Below are 22,526 nucleotides of genomic sequence, written 5' to 3'. Positions count from 1 at the left end.
CATAGCAAGCTTTTCAATAATTATGTTTATCTGAAAAATGTTTCAAGTCCCAGCTTTGCTGTACAGACTTCCTATGTCGCTCTTCAGCAGTGGAGTAATTAATTTTTCCAATCACTGAACACCACAAGAATTTCTAAAACACTCCCAAGAAACCACATAAAAGCCACTGATAGAGTCCCATGAGACCTTTCAGGAGACAAAAAGCTCATGAGCTTCCCCCACTTCACATGCCAAACTGCTGAGGCTACCCTGAGCATGAAGAGGTACAGCACAGCCAAATCCATTCACCCTGCAGTGGTCAAGAGAAACATTTGTCTTCAATTAAAATGGGAGGGAGTGGACATCTCAAGTGAGACAGTTCAAGCACTACAATCCTCTCCCCAAAGGGCCCAAGTTAATGCTACTATTTTAAACGCAGACTTCCTTTAGGTTTGATTCTGCATAGTTCTTTAAAGAAGTTCAACAATTCAGAGGACAAACCACACTTACCCTAAAACTGCCCCTCGTGCCTAAATTGCCACTAAGTTCTCAAAATCTGTTCCAGCACAATAATGAGAAATTGCACAGTATAACACTATCCTTCAGCTTTTAAAGAAGAATTCATGGATATATTCAGATCTCCTTTCCTTTGGAGAGGAAATTACCTTCTTTTCTTCAATGTCAAAACAGTTTTTACTCACACACACAAGCATTTCTGTCTCCTCTTTGCCATTTTTATGAACACGAACATCATCTTATTCCTTATGCTATTTACAGGGGGGAAATCCCTAAAATTCTCTTCTCTCCCCTGAGCACAGAGACCAAACACATACATCTGTTCTGGACATACAAAACACTAACACCCATCTGACAGTTTCACTGTATCTGCTGATAGTTAAAGTAATCCTTCCCTGAGATTCTATGAACAGTCATTGTTTATCAAATGGCTCCAGTGTGGGTTTTTTTCCTACATGGCTTTATACACCATAGTTTTAGATGGATGCAGTACTTTACCCTGAGGTGGGGTGATATCTCCCTGCTGGCAGTAGTAGGGGAACAGGAAGAGCATCTCCCCATCAACTACAACGGATCTCCACCCATTTTCAGCACCTAATGCCCCCTTTCTTCCAGCCCTAGTCTTCAGTAAGAACAGGATGTGAAAAACAAGGATACCAGAAAGAAGATAATTGTTGTGGGAATTTCTGACACAGTAACTACTGTGAATTCCCTCATGAGCTCAAGGCAACATTTCCCTGTGGGTTTGTGGAGAAAGACTTAACCTCATCTTTTAAATCGATTTCATTTGAGATGCTGAATGTCACCATGAACAACCACTGCTGAAGAGATATGATGACATTTTACCAGTTGCCTCTTCTCAGCCAGTTTAACATTTCAGAGTAGTAAGAAACAATGCCCATGGAAAGCATCCCAATAAAGAGCAATTAAGCTCCACACAGTCATGATAAATTAACAACTGTGCTGCAACTTCCAACAGTCTCACCAGCAACTTAAAAGCCTGTTACAGGAGATGCTCATGGCCCTGCCACTGCCCTGGCCACACAGCAAGGCACACGCCAACCCACCATGCTCCACAAGCCCCCAGCACTAGGAATCAGAACCATTAAGGTTGGAAAAGAGCTCCAAGATCATCAAGGCCAACCATCAACCCAACAAACCATGTCCTGAAGTAACATGTCCCCATGTTTTTTTGAACCCTTCCAGGGATGGTGACTCCACCACTCCCCTGGGCAGCCTGGGCCAATGCCTCACCACTGTCAGGAAAGAAATTCTTCCTAATGTGCAATCAAAACCTCCCCTGGTGCAACTTAAGCCCATTTCCTCTCCTTGTACTGCTAGTTACTTGGGAGAAGACACCAACATCCACCTCACTCCAGCTTCCTTTCAGGGAGCTGTAGAGATAACCAGAAGATCTCCCCTCAGCCTCCTCCAGGCTAAACAGCCCCAGGTCCCTCAGCTGCTCCTCACAAGCCATGTTCCCCAGAGCCCTCACCAGGTTTGTTGCCCTTCTCTGGACTCCCTTCAGTCCCTCAAGGTCTTTCATATCCTTGGCACCCAAAACTGACCCAGTCCTCAAGCTGTGGCCTCCCCGGTGCCAAGTCCAGGGGCACGATCACAAGGAAGGCACAGACTGTAATCACTTAACCTGGTCCATTACCCTCCAACTTCAAGTTCATGTTTTCATCAAATGGATTTTTGGCTAGGGGTAGGCTTTCAGCTCCTACTACATCCTGAGGCACAGACTGCCACAGCTCAGCTGTGCTGCTCAAAACATTGCTGTTTTTTTGTTGTTTTGAAGATTCCAAGTAATGACCCTTTGTTCTTGCATAGGAAGATGGAAGGGGGTGCAACGATCACTATTCTCTCTCCCTGTGCCACTTCAGATTTAGGCTCCTGTTACACCTGACCTGAATTATCATTTCCATGCTGAATACAGTTTTTGTTAAGCTCAGGGGTTTTTTAATATCTTCCTGTCACATTTCCTCTCTGCACAAAGCAGGGAAGGCCAGAGCTGCACAGAGCACTGAAGATAAAATGTATTAAGTCTACAGCAGAAGTGTTTCCTGGTTTGATCCCTCTTCCAGTTACTCCTCACATTCTCTACCCAACTTAAAATCTTGCTGAACACTGCATTTAGATTTCCACAGATCCATTTCATCTCCTACGGCTCCTACTCCAGCAGCAACAGCCCCACCACTACGGACGAAGTTCCCTCTCCCAGTATACCACCACTGTGGAGTGGTGCCCATGACAGGGTTTTAAGCTCCTCTGCACTCCGAGGTAGAGCTCTCCACATCAGGCTCTCGTTTTTGCTACCCTGGATAACAACATAAGCCAAGTACCCCCATCACAACTCCTCCTCTTTCCCAGGCAAAATGTTTATGAACAAGAAGCATGAAAAGGAGTGCAGGTTCCACAGGGTTTTCAGCAGTAACTCTGCCAAACCATAAAAGGCAGAAAACAGTGGACAAGATTTTACTATTCTTTACATATACAAAGACCCTTCCTTGTACTGCAGTTACCTGAGAGCCTCTGATTAGGATCATTATCAAATTCCTTCTGGAAAGCCACATAGGCTGTTATCAGACAGCCCTCCTCATCCACAGATCAGCAAGGCAAAGAAAGTTTCCTCAGAAGAACATTCCCAGCCTGAACCTTCCCCAAGCAACTTCATAGCAGACACACGAAGAGGCAGTCACATTTTTCCTGCTTTTTTGTCTGAGTTTTCCTTCTACAAATTACGTGCGAGCCATGACATCTCTTTAGAAAACCCATACAGAGTTTTTTTACACGTGATTACACACATATATAAGTTCCTGCAAAGGCTAGTTTTGTACTTCGGAACAGTTTTACTCATGATTGGTGTCAAACATGTAGGTATACTGGTCTTTGGATTCCCAGATTTGAAAGAGAATCTCGAAGAGCTGGCACCCAGTAGCTACTACCTGGGTGCTCTGGTACCAGATGTCTTGTGCCAAGGGTTCTGTGCAGCACAGTTAGCTATTCCACACCTCTGAGATTAAGAACATGGTTCTGGCAGTTTACTACTGTCATTTTCCTGTTTGCTAATCCTTCCAGTTTGAGAGCAATTCCCTCATGTTTGCATCAAAGCAACAATCCCAGCCTGAGAACTTCCTTGAGCAACTTCATAGCAGACACACAAAGAGGCAGTCACATTTTTTCCTGCTTTTTATTCTATGTTTTCCTTTTACACTTCAGCTGACGGCTCTACCATCACTCAGAAAAAGACCTAGAGTAAGAAGAGTTGTAACACCCCAGAGTACTCAGACAGCAATGAGCTTCCCTGCACCTCACTTTATGGAACAGCACACTCGAGGTGCTCACCACCTTGCACCGCTGCGTCACCGAGGAAGGCACACAGTCTGTCAGGAGTAAGTGGCCAAATATCTGAAAGCATCAAGTATGGACAAGTGAAAGGAAGCAAGATAAACGCTGAGATAGAAACTGGCAGTTGTGCTGCTGATGTGAGCCTGGGGTTAGTGAAGATAAAGAGCAGAGAATCACCAGCCCCTCACCACTTGCCAAGCGATTTAAAATTGCTCCTGTTTCTTGTTGCTTCTTTGCCAGAGCATAAAGAAATTCAAGTAAAGAGGAAAGGGGAGGAAAAAGGAGCTACTGCAATTGCAGTAGCAGTTACAGCACAGCGAAACTCTGAGCTCAGTGCCCCAGAGGAACGCAGACAGGGCTGACAAAGACCAGTCACTGTGCAAAACACCCAGCACTCAACAGGGCTCCTACAGAGCAATGTGCTGTCGAGATGAGAATAACTAGTTCTTGTTGCACAAGCAATAATGTCTTGATGTATGTCATCTGAAGGCTCAAGCCAAGCAGAAGTGAATTACCCATTTCACAACTACCTATAAATAAATGGAGTTTAAATTAAACTACAGCTTCAGAAGCAGGTGCTGGCTGAGTAATATGCACAAAATGATTAATCTCCTGAATGATTTCATAAGTTGGATGCACTTGGTCTTGAATTCTTGGCTGTAGGCTGGCACAGCCACAAGTCCATTAGGAGGCCGGTCTGCACAGCAAGCTTTAAAATCAAAATCATCATCAGTTGGTCAGAATATCAGCTAGAAAGACCACAGAACGGGCTCTGCTGTGATGCTTGAAAAATGGGAAGAACAAAGCCAAGGCACAGAAGAAACTACAAGTTCTTTATGTAACAATTGTAGCTCCCATCTCATTTTTTAATGTAAGAAAGTTACTTCTTGACCTTACTCAAAAGCACTTCAGTCAACCACTTCAAGTAACACTTCTAAGCAACTGAGCCTGAAGAAAAGAAGTTGTTCACTGTAAATATCATCATGTCTAATTAAGTTTTAACCTTCAGGTTGAACAGCAACAAAGTGCAGGGATCCAACCACATTTTGACAAAGAGAAAGACAAAGGTTAAGGTCTGTTGTCACAAGCTCTAGAGTACTAAAATTTTCTCAACAATAACAAAAATCTAAGAAAAAGAGGTGGCAGGAAACAATAACCTAGTTCTAGAATTAAGTTCAGCTGAGTTTGTTCACCAAATAACTGCTGCAGATGCCCTTCAGAGATGGTCTAGCAAGGCGTGAGAATTCAGAGCATGAGAACAACCTCACGGTCACCGAAGCACAGGGATTTAACACCAAGAGACAATGGAAGAGTGAGGGGAAGGAGATGAAATATTGCACAGTAGGTTCAGGTGACAGAAGCATTTCTCATCTGACTTCAAATTCAGAAATAATGAGACAGGAGGGTCTTTCAGCATGATGGATTTCAGTTTTTCTCTACTTCCATTTCTTGCTTCAAGAATCTGTCCCTCCACTCGGCCATCAAGATCACTGCAGATGACACTCCTGCTGGTACACACATAATCGTGATGTTAATATCATCAGCACCTAAGGATTTATATTCCATGCCAGCCTGACTGGACAAACTGAAAACACAGAAATCAGTGTAACAATAAAGAGCCCCATAAATCCTTCCCGTTACAACCACTGAGCATCTAGTTCTGCTTAGATTGCTATCCTGCACTTTATAACTGATTACCAAAAGACAGCCCAAAGCTTTTAAGTCAAGATGTGATGAAAACACTAAGAATATTAATTCCACATGTAACCTGTTCTATATACTCCTCAGATAAGAGATCACTAGTCATCACTCCCAGGCTTTTTAGCCTCACAGCAATTTTTTCCTCTTCCATGTGAAGAATTAATAGACCTTTAAAGAAAGGAATTGTCATGGTTTGGTTTCAATTATTTTCTTCTCTATCTGTGGAGGGAAAATATCCCCAAACCATCCCCAAAGGGAAGACTTAAATCAAGATTAACTAAATATACAGATCAATAGGACGTTTTTAAGAGAGAAATATTGCATCTGTAGGCAGTACTGGCTTCTCCAACACCAAGTGTTCACTTCATGTATTACCCTGTTTCCGATAAACCTTCTCTGCAACAGGATTAAAGGCAGTCCTAAAATATCAGTGCTAATTTAGGGCTCATCAAGATGTCCTCGGGGAAACAGGATAAAAAGGAGAGACTAAGCATAATTATACAAGAATATTAGTAGGCAAGCTGGTCTTTGGCAACAAACAAGTTTTCCTTGATATTCCCTCCAATACTTTTAGTAGTCAGTGAATAGAGGGTAACAGAACAATACCACATTTCCTCTGGAAATGCTGTGGGAGAATCAGGAGGGAGGAGGGAGAGAAGAAAGCCAAGTATGGTAAAAGCATCAGAGATAAATCTCTAAATGCTGCTTTCACACAAGTCTCCCTTACTAGTAAAATAATCCTTGGTGAACTATCAGACTTGGAGAATTCATTTTCTTAAAGAAAATCCTAGTCCCCATCAAAACATTTTCTTCCTGCCTGTAACTTTTAGCTGCACAGAAGAACAAGTCTTGCAAATTGTATTACCAAACAGAATTAAGGTCAGTGTTGTCACAGGGATTAGGATACCAACTCCTTATGACCATGTCAACCGTCCAGCAGCCGTGAAGAGCTCAGTCTAGCACTCTGGTGTGAGGCATGCCAGCCCCAAGCCCACGCATTTATGCATTTGATTTCTGTCCAAGGTGAAAATTTCCACATGCCTGGAAGCCCCTGGGTTACGTGTACTTACTGCCTCAACAGAGCATTAGGAAAAAGAGGAGAAAGCACAGGAGAAAATCCACTAAACCACCTGTGAAGTAACACTTTACCCTACTACCACCCCACTTTGAAAAATAATTACTAGGGGAGAGAGAGGAAGTGCAGTATGTGAAGCTGAACTGCACGTTATTATCTTCTAAGGTCAAGGCACTAGGTAATGAGCCTTTTCCTGAAAAGAAATCCTGACTGTAGAACCAAAGTGCACTCAAAGCCTTGCTTGTTTCTAGTAAGGCTGTGTTCACACTTCATCTTTACAAGCCTTGCAGAAAGGCAACACTTCTGAGATCCAGCAATCACTGAGGTTTGCTTTTCCTTGCAAAACCTACCTCAGACCCCCAGCACAGCACAGCTGCTCCACCACTGAACTGCTGAGCTGCCACATTCTGCCACTAACGACAGTCCTGCAATTCCCTCGCGCTTGTGGCAGCTCACACCAATTCCACACGTCTCTCTGGAGAATTCTGTTCCACTCCAAAATGGCCAGCTGGGATTCTTGGCCATATTCTGTTTTATGGCTCTCTCCCACCCTGCCCCTTTGTCCCCCATGATTAACAAGCCCTGATGTAGGCTTCCAGCCTGTTCTCCCCACTGAAGGCAGGATGAGGGCCGCCCTGTGAAGCCTGCAGGGCTGAAGGTGCTCCCAAAGAGGAAATCCTTCATGGGGACAGGAAGGAGGAGGAGCTGGATGAGTGACAGTCAGTGATGTTTCCAGCCAGCCCTGTCCCAGTCCAGCATCCCAACTGAATCTCTGTGTGAGCCAGAGGGAGCATTCCCAGAGACATGAGAGATGAGGAGTAACTACTGAGATACACATGCCTCAGTTGCTTCGGCCCACCAAAACCCCTTTCACTTTCATAATTTAAACCGCAAATCTCTATCTTGCTGTTTAAGCACAAATATTATTCTAAACACACTAAGCTTCAGATTAGCAGAAGCTTGATCTCTAATTATCCACGCTCTGAATTAAAGGCATGAAAACATTAAGCTACTGAGTAGCAGGTTCCTTCCTGAACCCAAATACCAGCACAGAAAAATGATGTTTTAAGAAACCAGGTTGCTCAGAGTCACAGCTTGCGTCCATGTATCCTGTTAATCAGTAAGTACATCTCACATCAAGAAAATCAGTAGTTCATCATTGGCTACAGAGAAAGTAAAAGTGGATTATATTGAACAAAATACCACTGAACAGGCCAGAAGAACAGCCAACCACTTCCACTGACCTAAATCTGTGGTTATGGTATGGTCATATTTTCCAGAGGAATTGCATTCCTGTGGTTTCAATTTCAGTTTTGAATCATAATAATTAAACTGTGGATTTTAAATATGAGAAACCCAGTTCTTCCTATCAAAAGAAATCTGTGAATATGCTAGAACAGCAAAACCATGACTTGCAGTAGTAGTGGAATAACCACTCTCCTCCACCACTTCTCTCTGTACCACCCTGTCTCCACCTCCTAAAGTAACACGTGCATGAACATGGACATCAGGTGTAGTAGAAGAGTTTTATAATTATAACCACATGTTAGTAACTTACAACAAAAGCATCCTGGTCAAGGATTATGCTGCAAATAAATGCTGACGATGACTTAAACAGAATCACTGATTAAAACAGGTAGTTCTTCATTAGAGACCTGTGTCTCTGAGCTGTAAGTTGGATATGCATTTTCTCTGTCATCAGTTTAAGGCTGAAAGTTGAGCAAATCAGAAGGCATCACTAGAAGATTAAGGACACCCTGTGTTACATTAAGCCCTCAGCTGGCAGGGAAAACCTCTCCCTACAAGTTCTAGGCACACTCAGCAGTTAACCTCCTATTGCCACTGCAAACCAGAAAATAACCTAAGTATTGTAATAATCTCCTCCTGTTCAGTCAGGAATTGGTGTCCTAATGACTAGAAAACCTTAGTTGTTGTAATTGCAAGTTTTATTTACATGAAAACCTAAATTCAGTTCCCTGAAGTTTCTCTGTCGCTCTGCATCAGGTCCCAGCAGTGCTAGGGACCAGCAATGAGCAGTGTTAGTGCTGGACATCTCCCCTCACCACTCCAAACACACCCATCAGTCATTCCATCATGACCAATCACTGCTTGACAGCTCTGCAAAGCAAGGGGGACCGTGTAAAATCACCAACATGACAGCAGCAAGTTTCATACCTCAGGCAAGCCCACCTCCAGAGGTCCATACAGCATCTCCCTCCTGAAGGAACCAGCACCTCTAAGCAGTTTCACCAGCCCCTTATAAATTCATTTAGCAGCACTGTTTTTCCTCTTCCTCTGACCCAACCCAATCAGGCAAGAAGTTTGCTCTGTAAAATATTTGCCAAGCACAGAATGGCTGATGTATGTTCTAGAGTTTTCACTTCTCCTTGGCAGTGCCACTGAAGGCAAACCAGCAACAGGCAGTCCACTGCCTGACTGTGACCACTTGCTAAAACAGAGGGAGTAGCTCCACACAGATGAAGGCCACTAGAAACACAGATTTAGTTAACCTTGAAGAAGTTATTCCCTTATAAATTGATCCTGCTGCACAGTTTTCATCTATTCTTATTCCAGTCCATGACTTCAGTCTTCCAAATGAAAATAATTCAGATTATCAAAAAGAAAACAAGCACAGAAAGATTTGATACAAAATATTAACCTCCATATCAGTATGGAAAGAAAACAAAATTGTAACCAAAGACATACCATCATGTGAACATTTTTTTCATTTCATCTTCCAAAAATAGTACAATTTGCACATGTAGCAAGATCTCCAGATATATAAATCAGCACTAGCACGGTATGCGAGCAAATATAGAGAGCACTTGAAGTGCCATAACCACTGACATTGACTTAGTTTATTAGAGGACATTTGGCTCAAGAACTTCTGAAAAGCTCTTGAGATAATTTCAAAAGATGTTGTGCTTCTAGAGCGGGAAGCCCTTATCCACAAACCCCTTGAGACTGCTAGGAATAAACTCCTTGAAATAATCCTGAAGTTTGCTCTGTTCTTCCACATATACTTGTTATTAGGGGTCCTCTGATCTGAGCTGCTCGGGGTTGCTATGGTCAAGAGGTTAGGGTTTGTTGGGGATTTTCTTCCCCCCAAAAAAATAAAAAAGTGGAGCCCCAAATATGCACTGAAAAAGGGGACAATTGCTGCTCTTCTCCCGCTCCACCCTGCATTGCCCCGCTCAGAAGTGAGGACTTTCTTCTGGGGTGAAAGAGCACTGGGCAATCCAGCAACCTGCAGGTTGCTACTGAGCAGCCCTAAAGACAAAGGCGCAACTGAACAAACACTTCAGGTGATATAAAGGCAGGAATGTCTTTTAAAAAAGATTTACACTTAAATGGTTGGTGAATCTAGTAGTAGGAGGAGCGTTTTCTTGGACTGTATGAACTAGGTCATAGAGCTTTCAACTTACTTCCAGTACGTCTACAGCAGGGCTACAGCAGAAAACATGGCAAGTTTTTCAGACCTGCCTCATCACTACACACACGTTTCTAGATACAACACACACCAGCAGAAGAGCCACCTAAAAATTATAAAAATCATGAAGGTTGGAAAAGGCATTTAAGATCATCAAGGCCAACCATCAACCCAACACTACCACAACCACCTAACCAGACCCCAAAGTGCCAAGTCCACATGTGTTTTGAACACCTTCAGGGATGGTGATTCTACCACCTCCCAAGGAAACCTGGGCCAATGCCTCACCACTCTGTCAGGAAAAATTCTTCCTACTGTGCAATCAAAACCTCCTCTGGTGAAACTTGAGGCCATTGCCTCCCATCCTGTCACTGGTTCCTTGGGAGAAGAGACCACCCCCCACCTCACTCCAACCTCCTTTCAGGTGAGTCTCCTTTCCAGATGAGCCAACATGGGGCAGTATGAGCAGTGTTTCCAACACACAGTGACAGAAGGTTACATGTTCAGCACCATGCATTTATTTAAACACATTTATATAATGTCAGATTCACCACTCTCATGGTGGTCCTTAAAGCCCAAATTCAAAGCATGTACCCACCATAAGCTTACTCTCTAGTCTACTACAGACATAACCTACACCAGTTTGGAGAAAAAAATCTTCATGGTTAAGCACTTCCCTGACCTCTTTCTGAACTCATACTATTGTTTCATTGTCACTCCTGATTATTTGTCAGCTGCCAAAACTCAAACACTTTTAGAGAATCAGAGAGACAACTCATCAACATACTTGAGCTTTCCCTTTTCAATCACACTTTTTCATCCTCGCTTCATTCAAAGCCAGCACACTAATGTCTTCTGACATGAACCTTACCTTTTTTTAAGAAATAAGTATTTCTCCTCCCCACTTCTAATGCCCCCAGCTGGCCCAGTACCCTTTCAATCAGTGTGAATTTGTTTCTGAGCCCCATCAAGTCACACAAATGTGCCAACATAGGCCAGCCTCCAAAGTACTTATCTTCTGAAAGCTTAAGGTTCTAGATAAGAAAGCTTTTTTTCCCCCCCTCAAAATACTACTAGAAAAGATTTCCGATTGTGGTACAAAAAAATGATCATGTATACAAGATTGTGTCAGAAGTTACTGCATCCCTCGATAATGAAGCTCCTGGTACCACACAGAGTTGTCAAAGTGTCTTACCCTGGAGCATGCATCTGTAGGCAGACTCAGATATGGCATAGATGTGTGGTGGCATTTCGTGGCGCTTCTTCCCTCGGTACATCTCGATGATGTTCTCTGAATAAATCGGGAGGTTCTTGTAAGGATTTATCACTACGCAGAACAGCCCTGAATAGGTCTTAAAAAGAAGAATTGTTTCTGTTAGTAAAATAGAAATAGAACCATAGATAGCAGAATACTTTTTTTTAGGGGGTCTATAATTATCTTCAAACAAAATTGAGGCCCTTTCAGTTGAGCAACTCAAAGTATATGCTATATTCAAATCATCGGTTTCTAGTTCCCTTAAAAGGCTCTTTAATTGCCTGCATAAAATGTAATTTAAAGATAACAAATGTAAGTATGAAGTGGAACATCTGATCTTTTCCCCACAGATATTTAACTCTCCCCTGTCAAGTTATAGGATTTATGGACATCTTTGAATGCACATTTTATAACATCAAAAGTTATTTTCTCATTTTGAAGGAACTGATAGTCTCAATTAGCCTACTAAATAACCAGGAAAAGGAAAAAGCCTATTTCTGACCACCACCATTTCTGCTATCTTACTGGTTTGCCATATTTGTGTGTCTTTCCTGCTCATCAGCCTCCCTCAATCCTGAAGCAGTCTCATCCTGGAGAGGTCTTTCCCTCCACCACCCCACCCCAGGCGATGGATAACCAGGCAGCTGGCACTGCCAACAACATGCCAGACTCTGATTTTAGAGCTGATATTGAACAGAAGTTCCCAGGATTACTCTAACATCAGGAAATGCCTAAAGTTGATACTGCTTGTTTCATTGCCTGTTTAGCCAAAAAATGTTCTTGGATTTCACCAAACCAAGAAGACATTGCAAACCACGCAGACAGGTCTACATTTCCCTGTGAGAGAAGTATCAAAGACTACTTCAGAACAGTTCAATCTCTGCTCCATAGATGTTATTTATAAGGAAGTTATCACACAAATATATATTAACGAAAAATGTACACAGTCAGCCACTCATGTTTTGTTATCTGGGAAGGAGTCCCGAGGCCATGAAGATGAGCAGGCAGGCTAGAACACCTCCTCTGTGAAGAAAGACACAAAACTGGGGTAATTTAGCCTGGAGAAGAGAAGGCTCCAGGAAGACCTCATTGCAGCCTTTCAGTACCTGAAGGGAACCTACAAGAAAGCTGGGGAGGGACTTTTTACAAGGGCTTGTACTGATATGATGAAGGATAATGGCTTCAGACTGAAAGAGAAGAGATTTAGATGAAAGGAAGAAGTTCTTCACTGTGAGGGTGGTGAGGCACTGGCACAGGCTGCCCAGGGAAGTTGTGGATACTCCATTTCTGGATGTGTTCAAGACCAGGATGGATGGGGCTCTGAGCAACCTGCTCTAGTGCTTGGTGTCCCTGCCCATGGCAGGGGATTGGAAATAGATGATCTTTAAGATCCTTCCCCACCCAAACCATTCTGTGATTCTGAAACACAAGCATGGTCTTGCTATATGGGTTTTACTAGGGATTAAGTTCAGAGTCAGGCAGTTTTGCACCATGCAAAACCCAGAGCTAATCCTGGGTGTTCTCAGAACCGTGGCATCCAGCTGGCTTTTGCCCTTTTGGAATCAACCTAAACTGATGATTTAAGAAATCAAAATCTCTCATTTATTTACCTTTATTTCATGACATGCTTTGAAAGTGTGTCTTTTTTCCCCCCCATCATTAATACTATTCACATCTTTACTAGCATAAGAATTTCAGCAAGAGATCAGTTTTGATGGAAACAGGGACTATATTTCTGAACATCAGGAAAAAAATGTGTTTCTTACTCTTGCAAGGCTGAGGGGAGAAAAGGAATAGAGACAGTGTGCAGGCAGCATTAACAGCTGTTGAAAGCCTACAGTGTTACTAGGCAGGTAGTTCATGACTCTTATATTTGTTGGGTTTTTTTAATATTTCTGCTATGCTTGTATGAACAGAGTAGCTGAAATTCCTTATCTGCCTTTTTTATTTTAATTTTACAGCGGAGAAGAATGCTTCCCTGGAAGTGTTCAAAAAACATGTAGTTTAGTGGTCAGGGTGCCGAGTTGACAGCTGGACTTGATCATAAAGGTCTTTCCCAACCTTAGTGATTCTGTGATTCCTGGAAGAGAAGACATTTCTTTCTCGACCAGCAAGGGACTCTGGAGAGACAGACAGGAGGTGATCTCTGAACTGAGTGAGGAGCACCACTGGTAAACAACTTGGGTTTATGCCAGATGTCCTGATGTAAGGACATCTTGTGTCCTTATAGAAAAATAATCTCTCTGCTTGGGTCAGATCTGCTGGGTGATAAGCACTGCAGGGCCTTCCCCAGCCCAGCATCTCAGGTAATAAGGTATTTATTTCTCAAGAGAAAGGAAACAGATGTTATCAGGTCAACTGACCCAAGCACAAAGAACAACTTATCAGTCATTAACTCAGCATAAGCCTGGGTCTGTTGGCAAGTGGGCAGCTCCTCCCCAGTCTCCTGTTCCTACCACTGTCCCTCTTGCCAGCATCAAACCCCTGCAGTAACCGAGTTGGACAGTGCTGAGAAAAAAGCTCAAAAAGAACTGGTTGGTAATGGAATCAGCTGTTCCCTGACCAAACTCATTCATGGCCACTGGTGATACAGCAGGGGAGTAGGAAGGCAGGGCAGTTATGTTAACAGCATGAAACAACAGACCAAGAAGCCAATTAACTGCTAAATACTGAACCTACATCCCCAGCCAGCCACTTGCCCTGTTGGGCTCACCTGAGGTCACCCACATTCATCTAGAACTGCTACAGGTGATAGGAAGGCACCAGGAACTACCACGTGTCTGATATCCAGGCTAGTCCACATGAAGACACCTAGAAGACAGGCACACATCGCCAAGCTCACGATCAAGCTCAACTCCATGGAGCAGCATCCATGGTGTGCTCCTCCACATCACCCACTGCTGATGGGAAAGAGACTTGTTCTGTTGCTGACTGCAGAGAAGAGCTGGTCACGAGCAGAATTCACCTAGCCAAAGTCTGTTCCCAGAGCTGTCCCAGCACACCTCTGACCAGTGTAATGCCAGGAAGACTCGCCAAAACCAGTAGATCTTCCAGGATGACTCTAACCAGCAGCACTTCTGAGCCCTGACATGATTTTCACCCTCCCACCTTGAGAGTCTTGCAAGTCACCTCCACAGGCTGTTCTCCTCTGCCGTACTGGAGATGGGAGCTCTCCACACAGCCACCAAGGGTCCTGCTGCACATACTGGCTATGTTAGAGTCACCGTCTTTCAAAAGCAGCACCCCTACTGCTCTGCAAGTTGATCTAAAATTTGGTTACCCAGAGCAGGTTGTCCAGGATCCTGCCCAGGCAGGTTTGGAAACTCCAGAGAAGGACCTCTGGTCCTTTTGTGTTCATAAGCTGTTGGTTACCAACCCCCCTCCCAAGTATCTGTCTTTCCCCAGACATAAATAAACTGATCTAGTAATTAAAATTAAGAAGAAAAATAAATCAAGTGCTACAATGAGAACAGCTATTTGAAGATCATACTTCCCTCCTCCCTCCAGTTGCTTGGGCATATTTTGTTTATTTCCCCAACACAGACACAGTAAGTGTTACTACTATTTAGCCACAAAAAAATTAATAACTTTTAAAAATCAAACTTAATAGTCCTTCAGACCTCTATCAATGATCCCTCACCTGGAAGCCCTTCTAGACTATCCCCTGATGCAGTAACTGCTTATTCTGATCAGTCCAGGTTCACTGATCCATCCAAAGCCAGCTAGATGCCAACACAACTCAATCTAGCAGAAGACCAACAAATCCCGGGCAAGTGAAAAGGGTTAATTTAAGAGTCTTTATATGGAGCAGAGCTGAACTATAAGTTATAAAGCACAAAATTTTATCATTTCACCAGTGCTGGGGTTTATTTGAAACAGAATCTACAGGAGAGGCTTTTATCCCTGGACAATTAAGTTTGTGTCATGACATAGCTCTTCACGTGCAGCACTTTGAACTCCAACATCCTGATGCCCTGCACATTTGTCACTCAGCTCACTCACTCTCCCACCGTTTCCCTGCAGAATTTAAAAATCACATTTCCTTCAAAACTACACTGTAACACCTTAATTTATTCAAAGGAAGATAGAATGGGGCTCTCCTACAAGGCTCCCAAATTTCCTGACCATCATCTCTTGCAGAAAGTAACATATGAACATATTGGTGGCTTAGCAGTCATATCAACACAGAAGGGTTTTGATTGAGTGAAATTTAATTGGGAGGTAAACAGTGCAACAATTTTATACAGTTCTTTGATAACTACAAGTCTCACAGTACAAGTATGTCACTGGCTCAGACAGCAGACTGGAGGGATGGGCTTTCTGCACACAAATTGGAGATGTGAAAAGAAGGCTGAGACTGTTCTACACACCTTGAAAAGCTTCTTGCTGACCAGCCACGGGAAGAACTAGCAGGAATACCTGTATGCCTGCCTTATAAAGGGACACACACCCTGGAATGGCACCTCTGAGCTGTTCTGGATGTGATGCCCTTCAATGTGTCTGAAAACTCTGCACCTCCCCTCTCTGCAGCACAGGGACCCTGCCAGAACTCAGACCTCAACTGCAGCTGGGATCCAGCACTGCGGAGCTACAGTACCCAGCCAGTCTGGATGAAGAACCAGACTCCACTCATTTTTCAGCTGACAGAGGTAGGTAGATACATTATGAGCTTAAATGCAAGTAAAGATGCTTAGAATCATAGAATCATTAAGGTTGGAAAAGGCCTTTAAGATCATCAAGGCCAACTGTCAACCCAACACTACCATGAGCACTAAACCATGACCCCAGGTGCCACATCCACACATTTTTTGAACTCCTCCAGGAATGGGGACTCCAGCACCTCCCTGGGCAGCCAATGCCTCTCCACTCTGCCAGGAAAGAAATTCTTCCTGATATCCAGTTGAAACCTCCCCTGGTGCAACTCCAGCCTTTGCCTCTCGTCCTATGCTGGTTCCTTGGGAGAAGAGACAAACTCCTACCTCACTCCAACCTCCTTTCAGAGTTGTGGAGAGCAATAAGGGCTCCTCTCAGCCTCCCCCTCTTATTCACCTTGAGATCATGGGATCAGCTACACAGAAGCTAGTTGCTCGACACACTTCTGCTTTACCAGGGGACAGGCCACAGACAATATCAACCCACAGCAGCAGCCCATGTTGGAACACATGCTCTCCAGGCAAGGCTCCAGAGGCAAACAGTGAGGCAATGATCTGACAGAGGTTTGTTACACAAACTCTCCTTCAGGACACCAGTTGTGGAGTTTAAATGTTTCCAGATGCTTTCAAGCCTTTATCCAGCAGTCTATCATTTAGCAATTTGGATTTGGGTAAGCTGGCCCAGACTGCAGAGTTCAGGTTCCTGGTGCTGGCCTATTTGAAAGTACATTCTATTCAGCAAGCACCCAGAGAAGAGCGAGGTGCAGGCGGAGGGAGAGCACCTTATTTCAGGTGAGAGCATGTGGGAATTCAGGCTGTGAATCCAGTGTGCTCCAGAGGAAAGAATATTTTCATGGCCCGTCTTCCCTCAAAATCATATCAAACCTTCACCAGGTACGAGGCTTTTGACACTAATGCCCCTGTGCAGGTGTACAGCTCCTTAGTTTAAGAGCTCAGCTTCATGGTTCTTGCAGCAAGAACATGCTGCTATGACAGTTAGGTTAGTTCCTCCTGCTGCAACATCAAAAGGCCTCTTTAAAGCATCACTTCAGAGCATGTCAGCAAACGCAGGCAAAGTTTTGGAACTTCTAACAATTGGTTTGCATCACCCGAGCATCCAGGCTCACCATTTCTCCCCAGTTTCTCAAATTCATCAAGGGACAGATTTACTCTATTACTAGATACATAACTGAGCTGAAGAAAGCATTCAGACATCTCCTGTTATTGCCCAAAATATAACAAACAGTTTCTAGCCTAGAAAGCAATACCAGCTTTAAGTAGTACCCCACATACCAACAGGCAGAGGATGTTCTCCAGCGTGATAAATCACATCATCCCAGCATTGTCTCATCTGGTTGAGGTTATGGACCTGCCTGTCACACTCCCAGACCTACTAGATCCTCTGGGCTTGGCATGGTTCTCTCACCTACCACCTTCTCCCCTGAAATGAGGCATCTACCTCACCCTACATTCAATGCTAAAAATGGGCAGGCAGCCCTCTGGTCTCAGGGGAGCTGTGGCCTGGGGTGGGACATGCTCCCAGCTGACCCCCAGCTCTCCCAAGGACAGCAGCAAAAGGGACACAGCTGTCCCTGCACCACCGCCCCCAGTCCATGCTCCCAAGTCACAAATGAAACCCAGAAGTTACGCCAGGCATCTCTGTACCAGCCCAAACTTCTAGGTTTTGGGGGTTTTGTTTGGTTTGTGTTTTTTGTTGTTGTTAATTTTTGGATGAGGGGGTTTTTAAAGTCCCCTGTTGGCACCCAAGAGGTCAAGAGTTACAACAAGGGTAAGGAACCCACTGCAGGGTAACAGAAACCTCAGGTCTGGAAAGCTGGGACAAGAGCCACTGGTTGATGCTCTGGGTAACTGAAGAGTAAAATCTGTGCATGAGGACCATGAGAAAGGGAAGGAGCAGAACACATACAACCTATTAAAAGAAATACAGCCCAAACTTTGAAAGACTTGTCTGTGGCTGTGCCCTACACTAGCACTGAAGAGAAGATGTTCACCAGCACTCTGTGTTCACAGTCATACCTCCAGGTTGCACGTTTATGGAGAGAAAAGCCAATATATCAAGTCAGCAGTGCAGGTCACACTGGTGCTCAGCCAGCTCAGCACCTCTGAGACAGACAGGCTCAGTCATAGGCAGCACGAGTGCTCCAGCCCCAGCAACTGCTAGCACAGAAAACATGATCTGAGGCTGCAGCAGCCAGAGAGTATCAGTGTCCCTTCACGGGGTTCCTGCAGAGCTCCATGGTGCAGCTTGGCTGCTCTACAGAAGGCTCAGAACAGGCTGCCCCGACTTCTGATGCCAGCACACAGCTCCAAGGGGTGTCCTGCAGCACTGTGTGCCACTGAGCGCCTGAACAGGAGTCTGTAATCCCAATTATTGTGCCTTTTTAGGCTGCTAATCTACTGGTTTTAATAGAAGCAGAGAATATGACAAGAACATGCCCTTTTTGCACCTCTGCTGGCCCAAGGGCAAGAAGGGCACTGGTTCACCTCCCCTAAATCCCTCTGACATTTCTCATACAGTAAAACCCTACACAGAGGTCTCTTCAGCTTGATCCCATTTATCAATCTTCCAAAAATCAGAGTGAATTTAAGAACAAGTTCTTGTGTCCAAGCAGCCCTTACAATCTGGCCCCCAGCAATTCTTCTGCAGTATTTCAGGCACATGATCCAGCACTTGGGTAGTGTTAAGGAAAAAGATTAAATTAAGTCGCAAACTCAATTTCTGACGGGTTCTTTTAATACCAATTTTCAATGCTCACTAAGGAGAAACATTCCCAACTGGACCAGAAGGAAACTTAAAGCAATTAGAACACAGCAGCTTATATAATAACACAAATTGTTCTAGGTTATGCTTTGGCCTCACAGGAGGCAGCAGCTTAAGAGAAGAAACAGCTTATAGACAGCTCCTCAAGCGCAATTTTGTATGAGCTTCCACCCACAGCAGGCTCTGGAACTGGGGACTACAGCATATTTCTCATTCTTTCCCTTTTCTCCCCCAATAAAATGAAAAGTACATCAAAAAACCAAAAGTAGCACAGGGCTACTGAGCAATTACAGAGGCAGTATTTTTAATTATCAAAAGATATCTGCTGAAAGATTTCTAACTGCACAAAGCACGCATGTTTTCCTCTTTACTGTTAGAAAGAAAACCCAAGAGGCATATACATGGAGAGCAATCATTAGCAGCAAGGATCCAAAAGCTCTCAGCCTTACATAAACAATTTCCAACCGTTCTGAGAAAGTCTTTGCTATAAAAACACAGCAGAGGAGTGGGCAGGGAAAATAACGCGTCATTCCTTAGAGTCTGAAGGACTCTGCAGTTCAAACTCACCCCTTCCTCAAGAATACTTCATCTTCTCATGCTTCCTCAAGAAACAGTAAAACTAGTCATCTCTAACCTGACCAGCTACACACATCTTATGCCACAAGTTTGTATAGTTATTTTTTTTTAGTTTTTACTATAACTTAATTACACCCTACGTGTGAGTGAGCGAATCCTCCATCCCATCATACTGCACTGGGTACAGGAACAGGAGCTTCTGACTGTGCAAGACAGACTTCTGGTCCTGTGGCATCTTTCAGTTTGATTATCTTCTCTAACTAGAACATTCACAGTGTAAATGGCCAGTGTGCCATTTATCCAGGAATTTCTCAGATATTAACCTGCACTTACCAGTCAGATCATTCAAATGGAAACATCTGCAACTCAGACCTTACACTTGGCTGGGAAATCAGCTGGGTGTGTCAAGCCTCTATAGGATCCATATCATTCCTGTTTGCTAGTGCACTTAGAAAGAAACTTTTTGGTTTAACGAAATATTTCTATTGGCAGAAAGAGCATAAGATTATGGGTTTACATCCATTAACGGGGTATGTAGGAACACAAATATTTAAAATACGCTTTAAAAGGGAAATGGAAGCATCTGTCTTGCCATCAGAAGAGGTACTGACACAAAAGCAGAGCTTGAAATTGCTGGAAAGTGTCACATAGGACACTGACTTAGGAATATTACCAGTCATTAGCTTGTTCATTCCAGTTCCAGCCAGTGTCTGCCATATCAAGAACCGGTTGCCTTCCATTTAAGGAGAATTGAGGTGTTTATTTTCCTGACCTATGCAACTAGCTGCATTTTGAGTAACTGAAATGTTTTCAACAGACTTAAAAATATTAAGTTATACCCATAATGCTGCCTAACAAAGCTCTGATGCACCATTTGGACTGACCAGGAGCACTCCTGCCCACTCGGCCTTCTGCAGTTCTACAAGTGGTTTAACACACCTCAAAATTTACACTCAGTTCAAAGAAAAAGGATCATCTTGCTCTGAAGTGCCAGAAAAGGACTCCAACTGCCCACTGACTAACCTCCCTCTACGAGCAGAGAAAAATGGTAAAACCAAATACTTTAAAAAAAAAAAATACTGACAGTTCATTCCTTCAGATCAGCTGTGAGTCAAACTGGGTAGTAAACTTTAAGTAGAAGCCTAATTTTGAACACGACTGACAAGCCTACATAAGCACTTTCTGAATACACCCTGAAGTTAATACCTTGTTGATAGCAAAGTGAGGAGAGATTAAGATGTGAAAAATGCCTCTTCCTACACCAGAAACTCCTTTGCAGCTTTCAGACTTTATTTGTAGCTCTCCCATCAGAGCACCCAAGTATTTCTCCCCTCCACATTGTCAAGTGCAGCATCTGCCCTTCTAGCACTTCATTTTCAGCCTAAATCCTCCTCTTTTACCTCCCCTGTACTCCCATCCCTCCCCACCAAAACCAGAGAGCTATTTCAAGTGTCTTTTTTTTTTTCCCCAGGACTCCAGCTGAAGGAGCTTTGGCTTGGGCAGCCAAAGCCACTTTTTCAGCTGAGCTTCACACACCCTCCACTACAGCAAACTGACACAAGCCTTAGAGCCATGAAGAAAACCCCTCCTGAGCCTCTATAGCTCAAAAACTGAAGTCTGGTTTCCTACATTCAGATACCACATTGGACCACAGACAGTTTGTAAGCTGATTCACCTCAAAGAAACCTTGAACCTCCTGAAGCAGTGATGAGGAGAATTACAGGATCTGGCCTACCACAGCTTGCAACTGTTGCTGTAATGCTTTGTGGCCTTGAGAACTTAGGACCCTTAACATCCACTCTTCCCAGGGGCTGTCTCCGTTTTATTGTCTGATTCAAAGATCATCCTTCCCCCATCCCCCTTGAAATTTTATCTTGCTGACTTGATTTAAGAAGCAGCCAAAATCTAGGGCTGATATCTAGAAGCCTTCACAGTGGCATTTTATATGCAGGTCTTGTAAAAGAGGTTTCCTCACTTAGGCTAAAGACCTTGGTGGCCCAAAACCTTGAACAACTCAACTCCTTTCTTAAAGCAGTGCCCACAGAAAGACACCTGGAACTCAGTTCCTTATGGTAGAAGGATACTCAAGAACCACCACAAAACCAGCCTGGGCAAAGTCATGTTTATTCCAAACCTTCAAAGGACCTCTGAAGCCTTTGGGTGTTCCTCCTGGGCACCCTTACAATTAGCTACCTCCAGTTTCTGATCTGCAGCTACGAAGGATGCTACTAAACAAACACTAAAGCTCTGGCTACTCTGAAGCAGACCAGGCAGAATGGTGAAATTTTTTAGAAAGCTGAAGAATTGACAGTTCACAACCATTTAAGGTAACCAAAACCCGCGAGAAGCTGCCACTCCAGCAAGACATGAGACAGCACTTTAGAGTATGAGTGACTCAAATGATACATCCCTGTCATAAGAAATGCTGATATCTCTGGAAATGAAAATGTGGAAAAATTAACCTATGAAACACAAGGAAGAGAGAAAACTCCTACCAAAGGTAGATGTAAGAGGAAAAAAAACCTGCTGTAGATGGCTGCACCTTCACAGGACCAATACTTGCACTTGATGAAAACCAGTCCTCAAACATGAGTAGAAGTCAGCTCAAGGATTCCAAGACTGTGCAGAACCATGCTTAGTCATTGATGGGTTAAGGAGAAAAGTCCAAGAAGTCATAGTGGTAGATTTACCCATTCTCAGGGGTGAACATATACACACAGCACACTGCAAAGAAGCCTGCATATAGAACAGCTTCTCAAGGAAAGAGTTGTTTGGCTTTTTTTTTTTTTTTTTCTCCCTATTTTCTTAATGCTAATTCTTTTTTTTTTTTTTTTTTTTTTTTTTTTTACATACTCTTCAGTTACACTCAAACTTTGTGGCAAGAAATGCAAGAGTTGTAGCTAGAAGTGGAGCAAGGACTGAAGTTATTTCATCTCCAAAGCAAAACTGAGATCACTGTAGTTTAAACTCCCAGCATTTTTCCCAGCTGTTCTTGTACAAGTCCTGCTACCTTTCACCTTCTGTGCTGTCACGAGCACACCAAAAACAAAGACAGGAGCAAGCATGGACATCATGTTTTAACAAGCCACTGGTCTTTTGCATTCTCCGTTTGTGTTCACCACCCACAGCACAGTAATGACACAACTCGGAGCCCGAGATCAGGCCACTTGGCAGACATTAGAAATGCTAGACGTTCCAGAAACTACTCA

At 43.6% G+C, this 22,526-nt stretch overlaps 1 protein-coding gene across 4 annotated transcripts in view; it reads right to left on the bottom strand.

The window, feature by feature from the left end:
• Window positions 1–22,526, bottom strand: part of MYH10 (myosin, heavy chain 10, non-muscle) — a 101,233-nt gene that overhangs the window by 75,668 nt on the left and 3,039 nt on the right. For all 4 annotated transcript variants that reach the window (XM_008943085.1, XM_008943087.1, XM_008943086.1 and 1 more), the window contains exon 2: window positions 11,248–11,404. In XM_008943085.1, coding sequence (XP_008941333.1) covers window positions 11,248–11,404 — 157 coding nt within the window. The remainder of the gene's footprint in view (window positions 1–11,247; window positions 11,405–22,526) is intronic.

This window comes from Merops nubicus, unplaced genomic scaffold (genome assembly GCF_000691845.1).
Source record: "Merops nubicus isolate BGI_N331 unplaced genomic scaffold, ASM69184v1 scaffold16826, whole genome shotgun sequence".
Taxonomy (NCBI): Eukaryota; Metazoa; Chordata; class Aves; order Coraciiformes; family Meropidae; genus Merops; species Merops nubicus.
The sequence above is the reverse complement of the archived record's forward strand: the minus strand, read 5'-3'. Positions and strand labels throughout refer to the sequence as shown.